Source organism: Cebus imitator, unplaced genomic scaffold (genome assembly GCF_001604975.1).
Source record: "Cebus imitator isolate Cc_AM_T3 unplaced genomic scaffold, Cebus_imitator-1.0 Scaffold65, whole genome shotgun sequence".
In the NCBI taxonomy this organism is placed as follows: Eukaryota; Metazoa; Chordata; class Mammalia; order Primates; family Cebidae; genus Cebus; species Cebus imitator.
In genome coordinates this window covers 4,758,024-4,783,336 of record NW_016107380.1, presented here as the reverse complement: position 1 = coordinate 4,783,336, position 25,313 = coordinate 4,758,024, and the positions used below count along the sequence as shown (strand labels likewise).

Sequence of the window (25,313 nt, the reverse complement as noted above, 5' to 3'; positions counted from 1 at the left end):
AAAAAAAAAAAAAAAAGATAAGAAATACAAATGGCAATTTACTCAAAAACTTGTCATACATATCCTTAATATGAACGTACTCCTCTAGAGCGCATTAAAGATATACCACTACAAAGTACTAAAAATTTTTCTATAATTTTTAAGTGTTATTTATTGCAAGACTAAATTCTAAGTAAGAAGCTTTAAAAGTATTTCTGACATTGTTACATTAGAAGGCTATTTTTAAAAAGCAACTTTTAAAAAACAAAAATAAATTGAAACAGCAAAACTTGCTTGTAATGAAATGTAGCTGTAAAAACGTTTCTTTTAAAACAAAGAAACAGCAAAATAGGTATTGAGTAATTTCCTGGGCCTTTAAACTGATTAACAACTAAAGGCATACTGACAGCCACTTGGAAACTTTAGCTCATGTATATTTTTACCTAGATATTGCTAGATAAAAATTACATTAATCTTAGAAGCTTAAGGTTAGTCAGTTTCCTTTGTTCTTCATATTCTTGTTTATAGTAATACAGTCTATCGGTACAGTTCAGGATAGTGAACCTACAGTATTTAAACATTTTTTCTTTCGGAAATGAAAATACAAAATCCTCTATTTCTTAAAATTTTAAATGCTTATTTAACAAATGAACAAAAGTTAAAATATTATGCTGTTTTATTTGTGTAAAACCACACTTCTGATTCTGGTAAGATATATCCATGTAGTTTAACATCTGTGATTCTATAGACAGAATAAATTTTAAAGGAAATATCTGCTGTTAGCAATGGGTCAAAATGTATATATAATATTAAACAAAATCTAAAACAGTGTATTGTCCTGAATAAGGCATACTCCAGAAACTCATTAATAGGAAAAACTTGTCTATATAGCAAAAGAATGACAAGATGGCTGAAGGTAAACTAGAAATCTTACGGAATTCCCCTTTATTTTGTGAATAATCGAAATCCTCAGAAGTTTTAAAACAATACTTAAAAATAATTAAGAAAGGTCACCATTCATACCTATTTCATAAGTTTACATGACTAATGAATTATTCAATCTCACATAAAATAGTTCTAAGTCACTGATGAGGTTGATCACATTTCCACAAGGAAAATATAAAATCTAACATGTTTATATTTGTCACAAGTTGACATGTAAAAGAGGCCTGAACGTACCACATGATTTGTGAATGTATATTACTGCAGAGAGTAAATTAGCTTATGGTGAAAACTGCCTTATCCAATATAATTCTTTAAAATAAAAAATTAAATGGGAAACTTTTAAAAGATTTTTTATGGAATACAGATGCTTTATGTAAAATATTAAACATAAAAGAGGGCAAATTGACAATTTATTTCTGAGTATGTGGCTGAGATGTAAATGAGCCCATTCTATAAATCAAATCGTGTGTGGTTTTAGCCATAGAAGTATTATGTATCCTGGATGCTATGGAACAGAAAAGGTGGATGTCCCAACAAACACAATATACCCTCCAGAAAACGTCATCCTGACCTTTTTATTGTTGAAATTAAAAAATAAAAGATACTTAAATACAATGGTGAACATATAGGGCAAAACAGAATCATAAAATTTAATGTTGAATTAAGCAATGAGCTGAATGTTTGGGTCTCCAAACTGGCTTTGAACCCAAAATCACTTAAAAATGACTATGTTCACAGTTAACGGCAATTGGCTTATAGGTGAGAGAATGGTCGAAGTTGTTCCAGTTGAACTTCCAGGGAAATTCTCTCCTCAAGAACATCCTGAAAAAGAGGCAAAGGCCAAGTTATGTTTCAAAGTATATAAAAATGAAGGAACATCTAACAACATCTCTGCTTCAAGAAAGCAATTTAAATTTGTCAAGAAGACTAAGGGAGAGCTTATTCGTATTTTAAAAGTTTATTTCACTTTAGAAAGGTAGATTCTTTATATGTTTTTAATATTAAAGTAAGATCCTGGTAATTTCAAACATTTTATTACATAAAGCAGGGTAACAGAATGTCTAGTTATTAGAAAAGTCAATGTTTGCAACAAATGGGTATTAACAACTGAATTTTGCAATAAGCCTGCCCCTGAATTAACTGTAGATGAATTTGTTGATATAGCTTCTTTTCCCTAGTGATGACATCTGGCTACATCGACTCCTAGGTCTCATTTTGAGCTTTAGTATCACAAAGAGTAACTTGGCATTCAGAATTTTAAATCAATGCTGACTTTGGATGGTCTTTCTAGTTAGCCACCAAATTCTAACTTACTTTCCTTTTTTTTTGTTTTCTCTATTATAGTGGCAGTATCTTATTTTAACCAGAACTACCTCTTTCTATTTTTTACCTTACTTCCTATTTTCTGTTCTCAGAAGTAATAAAAAGGGAATTTTTCAAAATAGTTTCTATATACTTATTTTAATGGTTTTCCCTGGTTCAGAAAAACATACATTACCCCAGGTTAACGTGACCCCAGGTTACCTGTATATGCATTAAGGTTTGAGTACCACTTTTTTTTTTTTTTGGTAAGACATGAGTACCTAATAATGTTGGGGAACCATAAGTGATTCTGGGAGTAATTTTTTTTTTTTTTGACCCAATAAGGAAGGAGTAAGTAGGAGTGATTTTATTTCTAGGGATGCAAAGAAATCACAGTTAATAGAAAATACACACATTCCTCTCAGGTATTAGATGATAAGCTTGCCTTTTCTCTTTCCATATGCAAGATGATTGAAATTGCTGCCATCTCTCTTCTTTAGATCTGTTTAAATCTCTTTAATGGAATCTGAGTTGTCTTTGATAAAAGGACAAACTACAACCTGGATGCAATGGCTCACGCCTGTAATCCCAACCACTCAGGAGGCTGAGGTGGGAGGACAGTTTGAGCTTGAGCCCAGGCTGCAAGGTGACAGAGCAAGATCTCTTTTTAAAAAAATAAAAAAAATAAAATAAAATAAAAGAAGCGGGTAGGGCAGGTAAACTAACCACAGTCAAAGCATCTAGAAAATTAGAGCGGAGGACCATGTATATGATCTTGGAGATTATCTGAGGTCACATTTCTTCTCTTTAGGTTTCTTTACTAAGACAAGGAACATTACAAAGATTCAGAAACTATATTACCTTTAACTGTTGCTGCAATTCGCTATTCAATCTGGCCAAAACTGTGTTGGTTTCCTTATTGCGTCTAATTGATGCCTGAATAGCTTTTTTATCTTTCCCAACAGATCTGAGAAGACAAAGAAGGCAAAAAAAAACACATAACCTTCGTTTCTTATCTTATTAGAAACAGAGAGGAATCCTCTCTATTCCTCCCTGATCTATTTTTAAACATGAAAAGTTAAAAGAACCATCTTTTTCCTTACTAGTATAGCTCAACCTCACTTGCTCAGTTGCAGCGATAAACCAAAAAATAAATTATTAAATAAATTATTCTTCTATAGAATCACCTGAATTTAAGAAGAAGAGTCTAAAGCAGGTATTGGCAAACCTTTTCTGTAAAAGACCAGATAGTAAATATTTCAGGCTCTGTGGGCCACAGAGTTTCTGTCTCGTATTCTAGTTTTTTATTTTTTCTCTTCTATTCTTTCTTTTCTCTTCTACAAAAAAGAACAAGTCATTCTTAGCTCATGGGTTATACAAAAATAGGCCATAGGCCAAATTTGGCCCATAAGACTTAACTTGCTGATTCCTGATCTAGAACACCAGAACACCAGTTTTACTATAAACTTTCAAGTTTAAAAAATGTACTACTACAGGGTTTGAAACAGGGTGTTAAAATGGAACTGGAATTCAATTTAATCAAGGGGAAAAAATGGGAAGAATGCCTACCCATACATGACAAGGTTCAGCTTAACTAAAGGGAGAACTAGTCTGACCATAATTTCTTTCAGTCTGATTATTGTTATTATTATTATTATTTTCTAGACGGAGTCTTGTTCTGTTGCCCAGGCTATAGTGCAGTGACACGATATAGGCTCATTGCAACCTCTACATCCTGGGTTCAAGCAATTCTCCTGCCTCAGCCTCCCAAGTAGCTGGGACTACAGGTGTGCACCACCACACCTGGCTAATTTTCTTGTATTTTTAGTAGAGATGGGGTTTCACTATCTTAGTCAGGCTGGTCTCCAAATCCTGACCACAAATGATCTGCCCAGCTCGGCCTCCCAAAGTGCTCGTGAGCCACCATGCGTGGCCCATTAGATTATTTTTAATTGCTGTGCTTTTTCTTCCCAGTAATTAAATGTGTCTAGGAATAGCTTTGATTACCTGGGAATAGAAGGTTGTGATGCAAGAACAGCAGCTAAGACACCCGTCTTTTGTGTATGTTCATCAACTTCTGGCCTTAATTCATCTTCTGATTTTAATCTTCTTCGAACAGGTTTAGGTGGTGGAGCAAGAGGTGTTGTGCCTTTGCTCTTTAAGACAAGAATTCCATTAATAATGAGCACTTCTGAAGACATTCATAGTTAGCACTTTGCAACACCATTTGCTTTCTTTAAGCCATTTGCTCTTGGAAAATCAAAGTTACTTGTCGAAAGTTACTTTAAAGCCATGTATTTGTGGCAAGAACCAACTTAAATTACAGTGGGAAAGGATGTGTCTAGTTGACACCACAATCATGAATGTACCTGCAATATAAATTTTTTTAGAGTAACATAATGATGCAAGACTGTAACATTCAGTTTTAACATAAATACGATACAGAATCCTGTTGAACAATAAACAAAGGCAGTCTCTAGAAATATCTATCCGTTATCACCACGGAGTTAGGATTTCTTACTCAAAAATACTAACATACATCTTAATGAATATATTGACATTATAAAGTAATGGAAAGCAATTCTTTTAGAAAAAAAAAAAGCATCACTATTAATATGCACAGTAATTATAACTTTTGAAAATGAATTGACATTTTGTTGGAGATTATGAATCTGCCCCAACAGAATAAAAAAATGGTGTTTTGGCATTTACTTGGTTTTTACTTAAATAAAAACCATATCTTCAGTTAAGTGCTATTTTTAATTTGTTGCTGTGAGTTGATAAAAAATAAAGTTCTTTACTTAAAAACTTACAGGACTACTAACGTAATACAACATAGTGATACAGTTTGGCTCTGTGTCCCCAAATCTCACCTCAAATTGTAATCTCCATGTGTCATGGGAAGGACCTGGAAGGAGGTGACTGGGTCATGGGTGGTTTCCCCCATGCTGTTCTTATGAGAGTGAGGGAGTTCTCAAGAGAGCTAATGGTTTTACAGTGAGGCACTTTCTTGCTCTTTCTCTATCCTGCCACCTGCTTCCCCTTTACCTTCCGCCATGATTGTCAATTTCCTGAGGCCTCCCCAGCCATGCAGAACTGTGAGTCAGTTAAATCTCTTTTGTTTATAAATTATCCAGTCTCAGGTGGTATCCTTATTGCAGTGTGAAAATGGACGAATACACAGAGAGTGTTCAGAAAGCAGAATTTAAGCACTTTAGAAACATACGCTGTTTTTATACCTACTGGAGTGTCTACATAACAGGAAAAAAAAGTTACCAAAATTATTCCCTCAAGGGGAAAATGTGCTGATAGTTGCAATCTGAAGTACAACGATATAATTTAGGTATCTGTCCCCTCCAAACCTCATTTTGAAATGTGACCTCCAATGCTGGAGGTGGGCCTAGTGGGAGGTCTTTGGGTCATGGAGGAAGATTCCTTGTGAATGGCTTGGTGCCCTTCTCACGGTAATGAATGAGTTCTTACTCTGAGTTCACACAAGAGCTGGCTGTTTAAGAGCCTGGCACCTCTCCTTGCTCCCTCTATTGCCATGTGACACACTTGCTCCCACTTTGCCTTCTGCCATGATTCTAAGTTTCCTGAGTCTTCACAAGAAGCAGATGTTGCCACCATGCTTCCTGTATAGTCTGCGGAACCATGAGGCAAAATAAACCTGTTTGCTTTTTTTTGAGACAGGGTCTCACTGTCACCCAGGCTGAAGTGTAGGACACTATCTAAGCTCACTTCAACCTCCACATCCCAGGCTCAAGCAATCCCCCAACTTCAGCCTACCGAGTAGCTGGGACTATAGGCATGCACCACCATACCTGGGTAATTTTTTTACTTTTTGTACAGACAGGGTTTTGCCGTGTTGCCCAGACTGGTCTTGAACTCCTGAGCTCAAGTGATCCATCTGCCTCAGCCTCCCAAAGTGCTGGGATTACAGGTGTGAGCCACTGTGCCTGGCATAACCTCTTTTCTTTACAAATTACCCAGTCTCACCTATTCCTTTATAGCAATGCAGACGGGCTAACACATACATAAAACAGATAAGGATTGACAGATGAATGGAAGGCATGGAGAGATATATAGTAAAGCCAGTATAATAAAATAATAATGGTATATAAGGTAGTATATTTACTGATATACAATGAAAAATTGATTCAATTTTTCTGTATGCTTAAACGTTTTCATAATAAAATGTTGGGGAAAAATTATCCCTAAAACCATTAAAGAAAAGGTTAAGAGCACAGAGAATAACAATAACCTTAGAGGGTTGATAATTTTCCTCTATTATATTCAAGACTACAATAAAAGAAACTGAATTTCACCTATAAAGAAGTCCTACTTTATATAGTGGGAAGAATGTGATAACCACTTAAATTCTGAGAACGTGTGACAAGTATTTAACGTAAGATTACAGAATATCATCTCCATTAAATAGGCAGACTTTGTTCTGAGATAGACTGACTATCCTATAGGTAAAGGCAGAGAAATGGGTTAGATGATTTCTGGTTGACCTTATTTCTAAAATTATTTCACATAACCTATAATGTACAAAATTATTATTATAAAAGACATTTTGCATACCACATTGGCGGGAGCAGTAGCAGCTGTTTTTTCTTCAGTTTTACTATCTGTTTTGGCAACTCGAAGAGAACTTGCAGGATCAGAAGCTTTTTCAACCTAGAAATGAATATGTTATCACTATTAATTATATATAACATATAATTATGCATAAATGTAGAATATGTAACAAATCAGAGCAAAATGTTAAAAAAAATATTCTGACAAGAAATCTGAGATAATAAGGAACTTGAAGGAACCTTTTTAAATGAGCTTTCTCTGTTGCTGAAAGGCAGAGGGGAGGGCAGGTTAAAGAGGTGTGAGGGAGAGGAGGACATGGTGAGGATGCAGCTACTGCACTGAATCTCTAAGTGGTTAGTCTGGGATGTCCTCATGGTTGGGAGAGGGGAGGCATCCACCCAGCAGAGTGAGTCCGGTACCCTCTGCACACTTCTATATGCCCACCCCAACCCTCCTAGATGCAGCCCAGTCCCCTAATGGGCCTGGCAGAAAGTTGTAGGTTTGAAAAGGGAGCTAGTAGGAAATTTTCCATGGCTATGATCTATATGACAGAGATTTCAGAATTCCTCTGGTTTCTCCAACTCCAGATTTATGCTCAGACAATAGAATCTCCTAGAACACTGTGAATATTAAATTTTGGTATCCTGTAGTCTTTGCTTAACTAAAGAAACTTACTCTCATACAAATTTTAAATGCTTCAATTAGAAGTTTGGCTAAGACAGTTCTAAAGTTGTAATTAGATATAGAAGTTATGTCTAGAGAAACTATCCTTGGGAAAAAGTTGCAATGAGTGGAGCTATGGTAACCATGGCCTCTTATCACATGGAAATCTTCACCAAATCATGCAGTCAGATGCTTAGCATTAAGACGGAAATCCCCAAAGCAGTGTTTTAGCAATGGTCAGGTTGTGGTATCTTTTCATGTGGTAACAATCCCCCACCCACCAGACTCTGATGCTTACTAAGCATTACACTACAACCAGCAGACACTGGAGGCCAATAAAAAAGGTGAGAAGCACTGACGTAAGGAATATTTTACTGATGTCCCCTCTAATATCTGCTAGGTTGACAGTGCATGGTATGGGAAGAAACTGCCTGCAGAAAATTAACCAAGCCCTTGAAAACTTGAAAACTGACCGGCAGGACTTCTGGATGTTTCTCGGCTTCATCATCTTGTTCTTCATTTACATTTGATGCAGCAAATACTTCAAACTGGCTGAAATCTGCAAAATTTGGTTGCTCTGGTATCTGCTGAGGTGAGGTACTAGTGTGAGTCATGAGGCCATCGGCATCCACTGGGCGATGCACAGCGGGACCAGGAGCCTGTGCAATGGTTCAGAACAGAGACACACACATTTTATCAGCCTATCAGTGTCACAGACTACTCCTCTTCTCTTCTCTTTGAAAATTTAGTATATAAAGATGCCCTGTTTTATTAACTGTAAGTTCAGAAAGGTTTATTACAGTAACCTTTAGCTCTAAATAAATGATTGAACCATAAGTGAAAAGCTAAGACACTAAAAAAAAAATTGAAGATAATAAACCTCCAATAAAAAGATATTTTTTCAAAAACTTTGTTGCAAAGAATGTACACTGAAGGAGACGGTGGGTCTGTCCTGACCATCACTCTCCACTTGTAAGTATTTTTTTCTTAATTGGGCTAATGCACAATAGTTTGTTCCTTAATTTTTTTTTTTAATGTTTCACTATGTTTCTTAAAAAGGTTGCTATTATTAAAGTGGGAGAAACACTATTCTAACTATTCTCCGAACATGTCAGAGCACTTCCTTTCAATTCATCTACCACTCCTTTGCCAGACCAAGGCTGCTACATCTTCAGTCTAAAAATTTGTTTACTGAATATCTACTTGTGAACAAAACAAGTAAGGCCCACTCACATCCTAATAAAGCTGACAGTCCATAGCAGAATAAAAGAGTAAGTACCTAAGAAATTAAAATAGAGTGTGAGATGTTTTATGACAAAGGAAGTAAAGGATACTAAAGAAATAAATTTGAAGTCTCTTCCCTTTAAAAATTCTTCATCCCCTCTAGGAAAAACTCTATCCTGGCAGTCGCCCGCCGCATCTGCATGATGGGCTCCAAGACGGCCCAGCTGCTAGAGGCTGCCGACTTCGCGGCTCGCAAGCCCCGGCAGCAGCGGCGGAAGGACCCCGAGGGGACCCCCTACATCAACCACCCCATCGGTGTGGCTCGGATCCTGACCCACGAGGTGGGAATCACTGACATTGTGGTGTTACAGGCAGCTCTGCTCCATGACACGGTGGAGGACACAGACACCACCCTGGATGGGGTGCAGCTACACAGGTGTGGTGCCTAGTGGAGGAGGTAACAGATGACAAGACTCTGCCCAAGCTGGAGAGAAAGCTGCAGGTGGAGCAGGCGCCCCACAGCAGCCCCAGGGCCAAACTGATGAAGCTGGCAGGCAAACTCCACAATCTGAGGGACCTGAATCGCTGCACCCCAGAGGGGTGGTCAGAACATCGAGCCCAGGAATACTTCAACTGGGCAGCGCAGGTGGTGAAGGGGCTTCGGGGAACAAACCAGCAACTGGAAGAGGCTCTAAAACGTCTGTTCCAGGAGTGGGGACTGACACTCTGAGCAGTGCTTGGAACTCTCCAGCAGCACAACTCCAGCCTCATCCAGGCCAGACAGGATTCACAAACCTTTTCTGTGCCTCCCATGCTCCCTCCATCCTTCCCAGATTTCAGAGGCCAAAAAAGGCTTGCATTTTTTCTCAATCTGAAGGTCTCCTGCTAACTAAGCTGAGCCCCCTGAGCGTGGGAATCAGATGTACCCATCCATTTCTGATGCACTCGCTGCCTCTCTCCAAGTCTTGGGTCTGTTTGCTATTTTGCAGGGTGGGATCTCTGGCCCCTCGGGGGCTTAAAATTATATAAGTACTAGTTCCTAAGTCATTACGGACAATAAAAAGAACTCTGGGTAAAGGTGGAAAAAAAGAAAAAAGAGAAACTCTATCCTTCTTACTATGATATGGGAGATGCTCTGCCTCCTCCCTCCCTCTCTAGTTTCATTTCCCATCACTCCACACATCTACTCCTGTTGTGCTGAACTAATTTGTTTTCCTCTGAGGAATGTACCAGGCTTAACACATGCCTCCATGGCTTTGTGGATGTCACACCTTCGGTTTGGAATGCCTTCTCCCCAATAAATTTCACTTTAGCTTTCCAGTCCCCGCTAAATCTCACTTCCTTCATTTTACATATGATGTGATCCCTAACTTTAGCCACTAAGGCTGTCCCAAAGCATTTTATAAATAGGTCTACTACAGCACTGTAATTTTGACCTGGAAGGGATGCAGAGGTCAGTATACTTCCTTAACTCATATAGTAACACATCCAGATAGATGCAGTGAGGTTATTCTGGGGTATCTTGTTCAACCAGAGAGATGCAGTGAGGTTATTTTGGGGTATTTTGTTTTGTTTTGAGATTGGGTCTCAGTCTGTCACCCAGGCTGGAATGCAGTGGTGCAATCACAGCTTACTGCAGCCTCCTAGGCTCAAGAGATCCTCCCATCTCAGCCTCTCAAACAATTGGGACTACAGGTGTACACCACTATGCCCAGCTAATTAAGTATTTTGTTGTTGTTTTTAGAGACAGAGTCTCACTATGTTGCCCAGGCTGGTCTGCAACTTCTGGGCTTGAGAAATCCTACTGCCTCAGCCTCCCAAAATGCTGCAATTACAGGTGTGAGCCACTGCACCCAGCCCAGTGAAGTTATTTTGTGAGCCACTGCTAGACCCAGGACATTAATGGATATCTCCTATCTCCCAATCCATTGTCATTTCCACTAAATCCTTCTCTGTCAAGACATTATCATTTGTTTCACTTTTAAGTTTCCTTCAAAAAATAACTGAGATCATTCTTGAAATGTGTATCTTTCAAAATAATATTTAGCCTCACTGAACTAAATGCTCATTAAGGATTGCCATCAGATCATTCCTGACCTTCCAAATAATTTGAGAATAGAATTAAAGACTTAGCAGACAAACTAATCATGGGACATTTAGTAATAAATACCTTGGAGAATTACCTGTGAGGGCTGTGGTCTTGGAGGCACTGCAGGAGGATGGGCAACAACTCCAGTCTGTTGTTGTCCTGCATGAATACAAAAGTCTTCTTTTTAGTAACTGTATAATCACTTCATTAACAGAAGATAGGCTGAATGAATGTGACTACATGATAAAGATTTCTAAGAATGTCCAGTAAGTATTGGAAGGCAGATACTATCTGGTTACACAGTCTGTATGTAACCTAAAGACCAAATCCCACAGCATTTCATCAGATCTCATTTTGCTTCTTACCTCTATTACATAAAGCTCTCCTGGCATATTCCTGCCTGTTTCAGTGATAGTATACAATCTTGATTTTCTTCCGATATCTCTGACTGCTTTCAGATATCCAATGAAAACTTCCAAATTTTCCCTTTCCACTTCACTCTCCCATTTGTATGTAAATGAATTCCAAATAATACATCAATCTTTCTTAGCCAGTGGTGTTATTTAGCCTTTTCCTCACCACTCCAAACTCACAGTGACTAAAACATAACTTCATCATCCCTGCCCTAACTTTTCTGTTTTAACTAATGTAATAATAATACATTCTCCAAAAATTGAAAACCTGAGGTAAGTTATGACTCCTCTTTTTCATCAGCCAAATGGAGACCTATCAGTTTTCCCCTCTTGATATCACAACGTCGTTCTTTCAAAATTTCCTGTGACATCTCTCAGGTTCCCACCTTCATCATTTGTATTCAAACACAGTTTAAGTACTAATTAAGAAAAAAAATTGCCTCTTGTCTGCTATCTTTTTAATCCAAAATTTATCTTCAGGTAATTTTTTCTTTTTTTTGAGACAGGGTCTCACTCTGTCGCCCAGGCTGGAGTGCAATGATGCAATCTCAGCTCACTGCAACCTCTGCCTCCCAGGTTCAAAGGCTTCTCCCACCTCAGTCTCCTGAGTAGCTGGAACCACAGATGCGCATCACCACATCCGGCTAATTTTTGTTATTTTTAGTAGAGATGGAGTTTCACCATGTTGGCCAGGCTGATCTCGAACTCTTGACCTCAAGTGATCTGCCTGCCTCTCAAAGTGCTGAAACTAAAGGCATGAGCAACCACACCCAGTCAGATAAATATTTTTTAAAAGACATATTAAGAGAAACAAAAGTAAAATGTGTATGTGTCTTGGATTAACTTTAAAATTAAATGATCATGTACATTATGGTTCGCTAGCCCCTACCTGTGGTGACTGCAAAGGTCCGATTCATATCTAAAGATGATGATCTAGAATGAGAGGGCTGTGGCCTTGGAGGGGGAGGTGGTGGTGCGGCGGTATCAGGCGACGTTCCTGAATGAGACCTGCAAAATTCACCCCATCATAATTGGTCATACTACTGATATTGGAGCTTTTTTCTTTTTAAGCATTCAAACTTGGCTAAGCAGCAAAGGATCTTATTAGCATGACATTTTCTCAAGTAGGTATGTAAGTGTTACAATAAGTTAAGATAGCACTGTTTACGATGCACCCTAAACAACTGATTATTTTATATGGCAAATAATTTTTTAAATAAAGTTATATGCAAAATTTCAAAAAAAATCTTTTTTTTTTTTTTTTTTTTTTTGAGACAGTCTCAACCCTGTTGACCAGGCTGGAGTACAGTGGCATGATCTCAGCTCACTGCAACCCCCGCCTCCTGGGTTCAAGCAGTTCTCCTGCTTCAGCCGCCAGAGTAGCTGGGATTACAGGTGTCTGCCACCACGTCCGGCTTATTTCTGTATTTTTAGTAGAGACACAGTTTCGCCATCTTGGCCAGCTAGCTTCGAACTCCTTACCTCAGGTGACCTGACCACCTTAGCCTCCCAAAGTGCTAGGATTACAGGTGTGAGCCACTGTGCCCAGCCTCAAAATTTTGAAAAGAAGCTTAGTTGTCAACATGATACCATAATAGACTACATATTTAGTGTAATGCTTTCTCATTCAATTAAAGGTAATAATAGTCTGAAAAACTAATTATAAAAAGAGAAAATCTACTTTCAGGAACAGTTAGCTTTCAATCTATTAAGGTCTGGAGTTTAGTAAGTTGAAATACCCTTTCACGTGTCCGCACAGGCCATCTCATTTTAGAGGTGACTATACTCAAACTCAACTCATCCTAGAGATTCACTTCTTTGCTACCAAAGTCTTTCATATTCTGAAAAGAGTCTCAAGGACTCTGATCTTCGCATAAGGGAATAAACAGCAGAGTAAAATCCAAGATTACTGAGAATGCTGAGAAACACAGGAAGAACTACAAGAGGACTCAGAAAGGAAGACAAGCGGCCTTCTGACTCTAAGCTCTTTGGAGAATCTGCATCCTCGCCACATCCTTCAGGCGTATAGCAAAATGATACTTACCATGTGCAAAATGTGAGGAGAGAAAGATGCTTCTGTCTTGCACACAGCTTTTAAAGGATGGTAAAGCTCTGGGAGACAAATCTCTTGCCATCCTCCACTCTATCCCACCCCTTTCTAGTTTGTGTCTGAAAGGTTATTACGTAACACAGAACTTCAAGGTGGGGACATGGCCCACGACTGGGCTGTGCTTTTGGACGGTGTTTTAAAATACAGAATTCTTTTGGTATTTGCCATAAGGTTATACATGTATTACTTAATAGACTCTCACTGTTTAGGTACAAAAAGGACTATATAAAACTTCTATCACCAAGAAGTTATCACCTCTTTTTAGACCTTCTACAAAATAACTACTTAGAAAATCAGGGTTCTTTTTGTTTTTCTATTCAAGTTGGAAAGGATCAAAATTACTCTCTTTTACATAAATTGAAAAGTAACCTAACAGCTTTCAGAGAACAAAATCATTTGTGCTTGGTTCTAAATAGTTTTAAACATTAAAATGCAGCAAGATATTTTAACATGCTTTTCATTGACAGAAATACTGACCTTTGACGAGTTACATTGCTCCCGATCTGTTCTGGGTCAGAAGTAAAAGAGTCTGAACTACTGTAACCATCTGCTGATAAATGGGATATGTCCTATTTAATAATAATCATTTCTTTACTTTTTGCTCTATCTACTCCAAACAAATATAACTGATATGCTGTTTCAAGCCAGAGATAGTCAAAGATTGGCTAGTAGGCTAACAGTTCATCCCAGTTGTTATTAACTGTAAAAACTACAAATCAAATAAATCATGGCATATTTACAAAGTAGACAAAGCAAGTTATAGTCTAGAAAAAATAATACTTAATGACGCAGAAATATTCCAAATAAGTCACAAAATGGTACATATACAATCTGGCCCTCCAAATCTGTAGATTCCACAGCTGAGGATTCAACCAACCGCAGTCAGAAGGTATCAGAAAATAAAGTAACAATACAACAATAAAAATAACACAAAATAAAAAAACCACACAGTATGACAATTTTTTTTTTTTTCAAATATAGTGTGTGTGTGTGTTTTTGTTTGCTTTTTGGTAGAAATGAGATCTTGCTATGCTCTAACTTCTGAATTTAAGCAATCCTCCTGCCTTGACTTCCCAAAGTGCTAGGATTACCGGGGGTGAGCCACCAAACCTGGCCCAATAAAACAACTATTTACATTGTATTAGGTATTATAAGCAGTCCAGAGATTATTTAAATTTGCATGTGCATAGGCTACATGCAAATACTACACCATTCTACATATCAGAGAGTTGAGCATTCACAGATTTTGGTATCCATGGGGGTCCTGGAACCAATTCACTACACACATTGAGGGATGACCATATTACAAGTTCACATTACATACAAACATAATTTCTGTATGTGCAGAATGAAAACTAACCTTAACAATGAATCTGTTAACCATAGACTTTAATGGGAATAGCAAGAATATGACTATTTAATTTTTATCAATTACACACTTATAGAATAAATAAGTTACTTTTGCAACGGACAAAAAGGTCACTTTTAAAGAACTAATTAGAAATATTTTAAATAAAGAAAAGTAATTTTAAAATTGCTCATGTGAAAATTAAAAATTTGACACAGGAATAAAATGTGCTTATACAATAATAAAATTTATGAAATTAGCCAAGGAAACCAGATTTTTCTGCAGAGGAAACATTCATTTTCAGTTTCCTCAAAGTCTTATGAAGCAGATGAGAATCCCAGAAATAGACTAAGAGTTGTGACAGAAAAAAGAAATTTTAAAATAGAAACTCTAGGGACAATCTGAAGGAATATTACTACGTAAGTTCAAGAGTAATAAGCTGAAGGGATTATTTTAGTTTTATTTCAAAATGTATCTCTTTCCTTTTTCAAATCACAGAATCATCTAGTTGATGTAAGAATGACATTAAAATGAACATATTCCCATCTGGACATTTTAAATAGGCACCTCAAGTTTAATGTATCTAAAACTGAACTTGATTTTTTTCCCTACAAACCTGCTGCTAGCAGTTTTCCTCATTTCCCTGTTGCCCAGGCCAAAAACCCTGGAATCACCCTTGACTCCTCTCTCTCTTACATCCTGTATTACACAGGTAAAAGCAACTCCTGAGGTCTTTTCCTACACAAGGTACCCAATACAGCCAGAGTCCAGCCACTTCTCAGTACTTCCACTGCTTGCACCCTAGACACCAAGCTGTCACCATCCTCACTTGCCTGATTACCCCATCCCCTAAATTGCATGCTGTTTTCTCTCGCCTTCTTCTGGCCTATTACCATTAGGACAGCCAGAGGGACCCAATTAAAAAGGAGGCTCAGATCATGTCACTACTCCATTCGAACCTTTGATTGGCTTTTCCTCTCACTAAGTCAAAGAAAGTCTGACACTGCCCCCTGTTACTATTCTACCACTGCTACCTTTCCCTGCCAAACTTGCCAACCAATTCTATTCCAAGTATTTGTTTGCTATTCTGTAGAAGCAGTCCCTACTCTACATTTGGTGCTTGCTGTGCCTTGATTTTCCTTCTGAATTCACACAGCTGAATTCACCTCCTTCAAGTCCACTCAAATGACATTTTTTGGTAAGGCCTTCCTTGGCCATCCTATTTAAAATGGCACCCCTCCTACACTTCCCTGGATTTATTTTTATCCACAATGTTAACTACTTTCTAATATGAGTTATATTTTATCCCCCTTTTATCTCCCATACAGAATGTAAACTCTATAGCAGCAAAGACTTTTTTATTGTTAAATCCCCAACACCTAGAACAGATCCTGGCATATTGTATCCAATTAGCACTGGCTGAATGTATACAGAATTTCTTGTGAGAGAGAAAAGCAAGGAACTCACTGGGGAAGAGCCGTAAGACCAAACCTGGCTACACTGAAAGGGATGGCAAACACGAGGCCTGCCTTGAAGCAGGTGTCAATGTGCGACCATTTATTCATTGACAGGACAGTGTTCAAAAGGGGTCACTCTCCTCTACTTTAGTGAAGACAGTATTAAATGGGTACACATCTGAAATAGCCTCTAAATCCAGATTTGGTAAACTGCAAATGGAAGATGTAATACTTCACTTACCTACAGTATTACCAGAAGCAAATTTCACTGATGAATTTATCTTATTTTCTTCTGAAAGGTCAGATGGTTTCACAAGTAATGGGCTAGTGGGATTTGTATGATCTAATAGGGAATTAACAGGTAAAAATACAAGATATAGGTATTTGAATTGATAAATTCATAAAGCTCAGACTATAAGATTTCATTTAAATACACAAAGAAGTAGCAGGTAAATCCATAAAATGTAAGACAAAATAATATTTTTAATAAAAACAAATGTAAAACTGTTTATTTAGAATTTTGTTTTCTGCCATAATAGAAGCTAGTTTATAATGAAACTTTATTTGCATGTTCACACTTAATTTTATTCCTGTAGCACGCTTACCTAAACACTACATATATAAGCGTAAAATAAATTAATTTATAATGCTGACTTATACAGAAAATAAATCTATGTTTGAGAAACCCTAAAACATTTCATCTACAATGATACATTCCAAGAGTTCAAGCAAAATATATAATTTCAAAGCCAAAACGTATTTTAACATGTATCTCTTCAGTTAAAGTTTTAACATATTTTCAATGTAAATTTACAAGGGTGACCATAAAAACCCACAGGGTATTAGAAATGTCACATTTTCAAATGCCCTTATTTTAAAACTTTATAATTTAAAATTAACAAATTCCCTTTAAAAAAAACTGCAACATAAATAAATATGCGTGAAAATATACTTAATTGTAGAAAGTACTAGCCTAAAAAATAAGCAATGATGAAATGAATTTGTACCTTAACAGAATAATTACTTACGTATTTTAGTTTGATGCAAAACTAAAATACAAACCAGCAACAGCTTCCTTACTTACCACTGCCAGTTCTTTTAAGTTCCATTTCCTGCATGTGGATTTTGCTTGGAGTCATACGAATGGGAACTGGATGAACAATAGCAGTATCCTAGAGACAAATGTGAGGAAATACAGAATTTGTATTAAAGTGTTAAGCTAATGCCATGCAGTAATCAAAACTAACAAAACTGTTAAAGCCAGTGGATAGGCTTTCCCATTTACACTAAGGCAGGCATGAAAATAAGCTTTTTAAGTTAAAAGCTCTAAAACTGTATTTAAAAATCAAGCTCACTATACATGCCTAACAATCTGTTTAATTTTAAAAAAACACATTTTAAATGGAATGATTAAAGATTTATGTGAAGGCTGGGCACAGAGTCTCACACTTGTAATGCCAGTACTTTGGGGGGCCAAGGCAGAAGAATCACTTCAGCCCAGATAATCCCTAAGCAACACAATGAAATCCTGTCTATTCAAAAAATATAAAAATTATCTGGACAGGGCCCATGACTTACAGTCCCAGCTACTCAGGATGCTAAAATAGGAGAATCCTTTTTCTTTTTTTTTTGGAACAGAGTCCGCTCTGTCGCCCAGGCTGAAGTGCAATGGCATGATCTCAGCTCACTGCAACCTGTGCCTCCTGGGTTCAAGCGATTCTCCTGCCTCATCCTCCTGAATAACTGGAATTATAGTAGCCCACCACCAAGCCCAACTAATTTTCGTATTTTTAGTAGGGACAGGGCTTCTGGTCAGGCTGATCTGGAATCCCTGACTTCATGATCTGCCCGCCGCCTCGGCTTCCCAAAGTGCTGTGATTATAGGAATGAGCCACTGTGCCCTGCCAGGTAGGGGATCGTTGAGCCCGGGAAGTAGAACCTGCAGTGAGCTGTGATCATGCCACCTCACTCCAGCCTAGGTGACAAAGCTAGACTCCATCTCAAAAAGTGTCTGTGTGTGTGTGTGAGATAGAAAGATTTACATTTTAAAAACGCTCTTATAAAAACACAGTTCAAGACAATATTCATAAGTGAGGAATGGGCCGGACGCAATGGCCCATGCCTGTAATCCTGGCACTTCGGGAGGCTGAGGTGAGCAGATCACAAGGTCAGGAGTTCGAGACCAGCCTGGCCAACATGGTGAAACCCTGTCTCTACTAAAAATACAAAATTCAGCCGGGTGTGGTGGCAGGTACCTGTATTCCTAGCTACTCAGGAGGCTGGGGTAGAAAAATTGCTTGAACCCAGGAGGTGGAGGTTGCAGTGAGCCGAGATTGCGCCACTGCACTCCAGGCTGGGTGACAGAGCAACATTCTATCAGGATGGGGGTGAAGGGAGTGAGGAATTATATGATAAAATTATGTAAATGTGAGCCTTGATGTTAAACTATTTCATGAGAATCCAAGAACTAAGAGACTGAAAACTCATTTTTAGTAAACTGCTCAAGAAAATTGGACACTTTTTTAAACCTATAACACAGAGTTAATGAGATGCCTATTACATTGCAATAGTAGGCACAATACATACTTCCTACAGATTAGTTCAAAGTGGTTAAATTTGATTGTCTCAAAATTTAGCATGAAACTGCCACAAAGGAATCCATTTTATTTTTAAAGCAGAACAAGTAAAACTCTCATTCTAACATGCTAATACTGTTCTTAAACCTTTTTCATGACTGTAATATAGCTAATATTTCTAAACTTCATGAGAGTCTAGTCTAGTTAGAGAAGTAAAGGAACTGACAGCAAAGACTTGAAAAGAATGAAAGCACAAAAGCAAGGATGAGAGAATGAAGACAATGGTAGCCTGTCAGAAAAAGAAGGAAAAGGGAGGTGTGCCTGGGACACAGATAGGTCTGGTCCTGGGGACTGAGACTCCCAGGGGAGAAAACAGACCAGATCAAGCATCCCGCTTAACAGCAACAGATCGGCTAAGAAACATCACCAAAGGGGCTCAGCAACTTCTATGAGGGGTCAGTTCACACTCTGTATGTGAGGCTACTAAAGACTGAACTTGAGGTCCTAAATTTTGAATATATATATATATATATTTGAGACAGAGTCTCACTCTGTCACCAAGCTGGAGTGCAATGGCGCAATCTCGGCTCACTGCAACCTCTGATTTCCTGGTTCAAGCGATTGCCTTACCTTAGCCTCCCAAGTGGCTGGGAGTATAGGCACGCACCACCATGCCCAGCTAATTTTTGTATTTTTAGTAGAGACGGGGTTTTACCATGTTGGCCAGGATGGTCTCAATCTCCTGACCTTGTGATGCGCCTGCCTTGGAGTCCCAAAGTGCTGGGATTACAGGCATAAGCCACCGCACCTGGCCAATTTTGAATATTTAGTAATGAATTAAGTTTATAATGTAGTGAGGAGGATACTGTCCTTTCAGTTTAAGTTGGAAACTGTTTTGGTGAGACAGTACTGTGCTAACTCCAAGCTTTTGCTAGTAAGTTCCAGCATACCCTCTCCTATCTGACACATCTCCTTGGCTTATGCTCAGAATCTCTGAATTCTAACAATTTATAACAAATTCTTTACATCTATTATACTAACAAGTTCATTCAAAGCAATTTCTTTCCTCTGGGAGAATCTGGACAGGGTTCATGTGCTTAACCAATCAACTTAACATTTGCCCTACAACTCTAAAATTATAGTTACAAATAATGTTAACATTATAGATAGAAGCTTAGATTTACTATATAAGAAGAAGTCATTCTCAGGAAAATATTTCTAAGAATGCCTTAAGATATTAAGTTATATTTTGGTTATAAAAACAAGACTTTAGGAGCAACTCTACTATTTTCTTAATTTATATTTAATATCAGAAATATAAAAATATAAAAATTTCATAATTTCTGACATTAAATTTATATTTAATTTAATATCAGAAATTATGAAAATCATAATTTGCCTTTATAAGGCAAGATCAAAGGAGGAAAATATGACGGTTCATAAGAAAACAAGTTCTTATTCCAAATACAAAGCAAATTAGGAATTAAAAACAGGAAAACTTTTTAGATGCTTTAATTCGTAACATTAATCTAATCTGTATTCTATATATGTGTATGTGTACACAAAATCAGATTTATAAAGCCTGGAACAGCTGGGCATGTTAACTAGCATTTTCATATATTTGCAGTACAATAAATCATGGCAAAAACTAATACATTACACTTCTCATCCATCTACAATTTTCCTTGTGTTTCGATTCATGTATATCCTAGCAGAAGCAGATTCTATCAAAAGCTATTAACTGACAAGCAGTTCAAGAAAAGAGATCAAGTTTCTGGAAACAAGACCATCAGAATGTCAATTTCATCAGAACTATGAAAGCTTAATAACTAACCATTTGGTTTGCAAACGGGGTCACTGCACTGTGTAGTGGCTGTCTCTAAATGCTGTAGACCAGTTTGGAACCTTTTACAGACTTTTACTGAACAAATGACTAATTATTATAATTTGGTTTCTTTTTAATAGTCCATTAAATATTTCCAATACTCTAAGAAATGTTAAATTCATATTAGAAGTGTAGTTCCTCCCTTCCCCTGGCCCTGGCCAGGTGATTCCCTTCTAATCTGAACGTGCCTTATTTACTTACTTATAATCCTCATTTCTATGAAGCCTTGCAAAGGATCATGTGGGATTGTGGCTACAGCTTGTGTGGGTCTGTAGATGGGTAATACTTCAGGTAAGTATTAAACACAGGTTAAGAAACTTAGACAACATAGAACAAAAAGCGGGCTACTCTTCTAACTGAAAATTTAAAGTAAGAATACTGGTTGGGAAACAAAGTTCAGATTTAAGCTTGCCACCATAAAAGAAGTAAGATATTTCTAGGTATTAGATTATAAATATAAATATTTGAGAATGACAATTTTATTTATCAAATTCAGAGATCTAAATTGAAGTTTTAAATGCAAATTAACCACCCTATTTTCCTAGAGCCTCCTGACACACTAGAGGTAACAAAGGAAAGTACTGAGCCACATAATTTTAAATATAGAGCTGGCATTCCTAAACTGGGATATTATTTCCAAGAAGTATGGAGGCTATCACTGCTATTCAACCAACTATTTGTATACATTTCTTGTCAGTCACAGGTCAATTTATTTTGTTTTCTGTTCTAGATTTTTATATATAATGTTCTTGCCTGGCCTGACAAAGAATCATAATACTATGAGTGAGTATTGTCACTATTTTTTAGGGTTATTGAATAGTTTCTTTATCGTTATATCAAACCTTCCTTCCCATATAAAGTACTTTCATATTAACTGTATAATAAAGAGACAGAAATAAAATAGAGAAGCAAAACTTAAAGTTTAAAGGTAAAACTTTAAGCTTAAAAAGAAAAACATAAAGGTAAAACTTTTAGTTTAGAGAACTTGTCATATCCTAAGAGATCTTAATTATAGCTGCCAGTAGCAGCAAAGTTTTCAAGCATTGCCTTGTACTTCCTCCATTTTTCAGAGATTAAAATAAAAAATAAATGCCTTAAATGTAGCAAGAAATGAGAAACAAAAGGCAGAGATAATCTACATATCAATTGGTCCTTGAATACTTACTAGGCTATAAAATAAACACTTAAAAAACATATTATTTGCTTGAATTCAATAAATACAACAGTAGCCTCTATATTTCATAAAAATTCTTTAAAATGATAAAACACATCAGGCTGGAGGTAGTGGTTCACACCTATAATCCCAGCACTTTGGGAAGCCAAGGTGGGTGGATCATTTGAGGTCAGGAGTTTGAGACCAGCCTGGCCAACATGGTGAAACCCTACCTCTACTTAAAAAAACAAAACAAAAAAGAAACGTAGCCAGCTTGGTGGTCGGTGCCTATAGTCCCAGCTACTCAGGAGGCTGAGGTAGGAGAATCAGTTGAACCTGGGAGGCCGGGATTGCAGTGAGCTGAGGTCTCACCACTGCACTCCAGCCTGGGCAACAGTCTTGAGACTGCACTCAGTCTCAAAACACAAACACAAACAAACAAACACACATCAAAGGCCCATTAATTTAAACTGCTGAAGATACTTTATCTTTAAATGCCACTGCTTCAAAAATGACGAGACCATTTTTACATTTAATTAATACATGCTGGCTGTCTTTGATCAGAAACATCTAAAAATGTCTTATGTCATTTTCTACTCAGCTCATTTTTAAAATCCTGCCTTTATATTCTTCTTCACTTCCTACTTACTTCCTCTTTTCTTTTTGGAAAGTGCTTATTAGCATGTCCTTGTCTTTAAAAGAAAACAAAGAAAAAGAAAAAGCAGAGAAGTGAACAGGGAGAAGAATGATTAAGAGCTAAGGTTTTCAAAAATCCCAAGGGACAGGTGGACCATATATAAAATTAACTCTATGGAGACAGAATTTTTTTTTTTAAATCAGGATGTGAACTTTGTAGCATTTTCAAAGCAACACAGTAAACCACAAGAAGACAAGACAGAGGCTCCTTTGCAAAAGGGGAATTTTGACCAACATCTTATATTGCTGAACTTGATTCTCTCTAACAGAACTCAACATACTAACTAAAAGCTGTGTCATTTGGCGTGTCAAAATAAATGACATTGCATAAACAGTTACATATGTAGTACATATTACATGATATGTAAGTATACAAATAAAATAGTATTTACATAAATTGTCACTACACTGAAATAAATAGTATGTATATAAAATATATACTTAATCAGCAAATGACAAGGTTAACCAAATAGAGTGTCACAAAAAATGCTTTTCTAGACACATGTACCAGATTTTTAAAATGTAATTTTCTCTCAACAAAATAACTGGAAAAAAGGAATGGCAAAAAATGATTTTCCCTCTATTAAGCGCACGAAAACTGAAAAGCCTGCTGCCACTTCCCTCTAAGTACTCCACTGAATCATGCATATCAGCTAAAAACGATAATGAATGGAAATTTGGGTTAATAAAATTAATCTCAAACAAGCAAGCTAAGTGATTGACTTACAGGATCAGCTGGTGCAATGTTAGAATCAAATTGGGTCAGAGTTTGTGAGCTTGAAGAGCGTTCACTAAATGTCTCCCACTGCTGAACAGACAGAGGAGAGACAAGTCAGCATGATGAGAAAGATGGAGTAAAAGATCACTGGAGAAGATTTAGCAAAGTAATTCAGAGGTTGCACTGCAAGTTGTGTTTCATAGGTTTAACAAAATTCCATAATTTCTATTTTTCCATCAACATTTTATATTTATCTATTCTGAGTCATCTCGTAATGTAAGGTGAGGAGCTTCACAATCAAAAGTATAGTCATAATTTATTGCAATCTCTATGGAAGAGATTTAAAGCTTTACAGGATTAAAATAAAACACAGGAACAAAGTCTAAGTGATATAAACGTCTACCAAGTAAAAATGTTAAAGAGGCATCAGATCCTTCTTTGAACATTCAAATGTTAATGTACTGATTTTATGATCCTAATGAATCAAAGTTTTGGTCAAAACAAAGCAAGTCAGTGTGACTTGCCAGTGCGACCCCTGAAAGATGATTCTATTATGTACGTGCATATATTTTACACGTATGTATATTTAATAAAATATAATTGAGATAAAATGCAAAGAATTCTGGAATTAATATATGTTGAGCTTATGTCAATCTGTAGCAAGTCAACCCCGGCAATCAGCACTACAAACAGGGCCATGCCAGACCACAAGACAGAACTGCCAATCAGGCACCCCCACTTCCCCACTCCCCACCCCATGCTAGAAAAATCAGAATGCGGCCACAATGAGAGCAAATCAAGCATCTGAGCATGAGTTATATACAGAAGATGTATTTTGATATGAAATACGAACTCTTTTAACAGAGGTACACAAAAAAAAATATCATACCTCTTAAAACAGGTGGAGTGATAAGTCAACATTAATTATAGTAAATTCCATTTGTTTTAGAGATCTTAGTAATAAAATGGTATAGAATTTTTACATGAAAATTGTATTAAAATTATCATTTAAATCTGATTCTTAAGAATTATCAGTTATCTTCTGAAGAGGAAAAAACATCTACACACATACAATGTATACACACGAATATTCACACAAAGACAAAACTACCCCATAAACCAAAATCCTCTTTGGGAAAGTATACATTTTTATGCTTCAAAGTTCAACTTACTATTTAAAATAGTGGCATTTAAGTTTAGAAGATACATAAAAATGAAATATTAGCAAATGAGCACACTGGTGAAAATTACCTACATAAATGTCTAACACAGTAATTCAACAATTTTTCCTACAGATCAGTTTTCATATGAAAATTAAGATATTCTGAGAAATATTATTGCATTCAAAGTATTTCATGAATTAAAAATCCCATAATAATTACTTTTACCATGCGGCATCACTTCAGCAAAGTGACTTATCAGTATCTGTTAATATAATTAGTTTTTTCCTCAATAATTATTGTTACAGGGACACAGAAGCAAAATTTAAAATCCTAATTATCTAACTGTGAAGAAAAGTTTAGATACAGAAGATTCTTGCCAAAAAGAAGGTATTTACTTGTTTACCTCATTTGGGCGCCATGAAGTTTTAGTTTCACAAGACTGCATGTAAGCTACCTGGAGGGCAAAGGGACACTCTCTATCATCTTCATGACTTAATTTTTAAGGGCTCACAGCTGTGGAACCAGACTACTGGAATCCCAGTTACGCTGTGCAAACTTGGGCAAGTTACATAACTTCTCTGTGCTTCAGTTTCTCCAGCTATATCACAATTATCTACTGCATAGGATTGTTCAGAGGACTAAAAGAGTTAATATAATATACATAGTTTGTCTTTTTTCTAAAAAACAGAACTGACATATCAAAAGTGCTCCATAAAGGTTAGAGATTATCAGTGTCATCTCCTGTACTGTCTCATCCATAACCACAAGTGCAGAATAAATCTATGTTGAAAGATTACTAGTGCTTTGTGGAAAACAATTAAAATGTAACCTAAATTCAATATCCTAACTAGATATTTTAAGAAATATCATAAAAAGCATTTTGATTTTTCAGCACTTTGGGAGGCCGAGGCGGGTGGATCACGAGGTCAAGAGATCGAGACCATCCTGGTCAACATGGTGAAACCCCGTCTCTACTAAAACTACAAAAAATTAGCTGGGCATGGTGGC

General features: G+C 36.9%; 1 protein-coding gene and 1 pseudogene across 5 annotated transcripts in view; one reads left to right on the top strand and one right to left on the bottom strand.

The window, feature by feature from the left end:
* Positions 1-1,099: 1,099 nt before the first annotated feature.
* The window catches only part of REPS1 (RALBP1 associated Eps domain containing 1), a 43,925-nt gene continuing 19,711 nt past the window's right edge, over positions 1,100-25,313 (bottom strand). The window contains exons 9-19 of one of the 5 annotated variants that reach the window (XM_017530420.2): positions 23,152-23,232; positions 17,199-17,286; positions 16,356-16,457; positions 13,787-13,856; positions 12,089-12,207; positions 10,881-10,945; positions 7,947-8,132; positions 6,814-6,909; positions 4,234-4,382; positions 3,088-3,193; positions 1,100-1,746 (exon numbers count right to left, since the gene is read on the bottom strand). In XM_017530420.2, coding sequence (XP_017385909.1) covers positions 1,678-1,746; positions 3,088-3,193; positions 4,234-4,382; positions 6,814-6,909; positions 7,947-8,132; positions 10,881-10,945; positions 12,089-12,207; positions 13,787-13,856; positions 16,356-16,457; positions 17,199-17,286; positions 23,152-23,232 — 1,131 coding nt within the window. In that variant the 3' untranslated portion in view covers positions 1,100-1,677. Of the gene's footprint in view, positions 1,747-3,087; positions 3,194-4,233; positions 4,383-6,813; positions 6,910-7,946; positions 8,133-10,880; positions 10,946-12,088; positions 12,208-13,786; positions 13,860-16,355; positions 16,458-17,198; positions 17,287-23,151; positions 23,233-25,313 lie in introns of all 5 variants that reach the window. The other 4 variants (XM_017530419.2, XM_017530423.2, XM_017530424.2 and 1 more) reach the window with 4 other exon arrangements.
* LOC108305687 lies at positions 8,798-9,911 on the top strand (annotated as a pseudogene).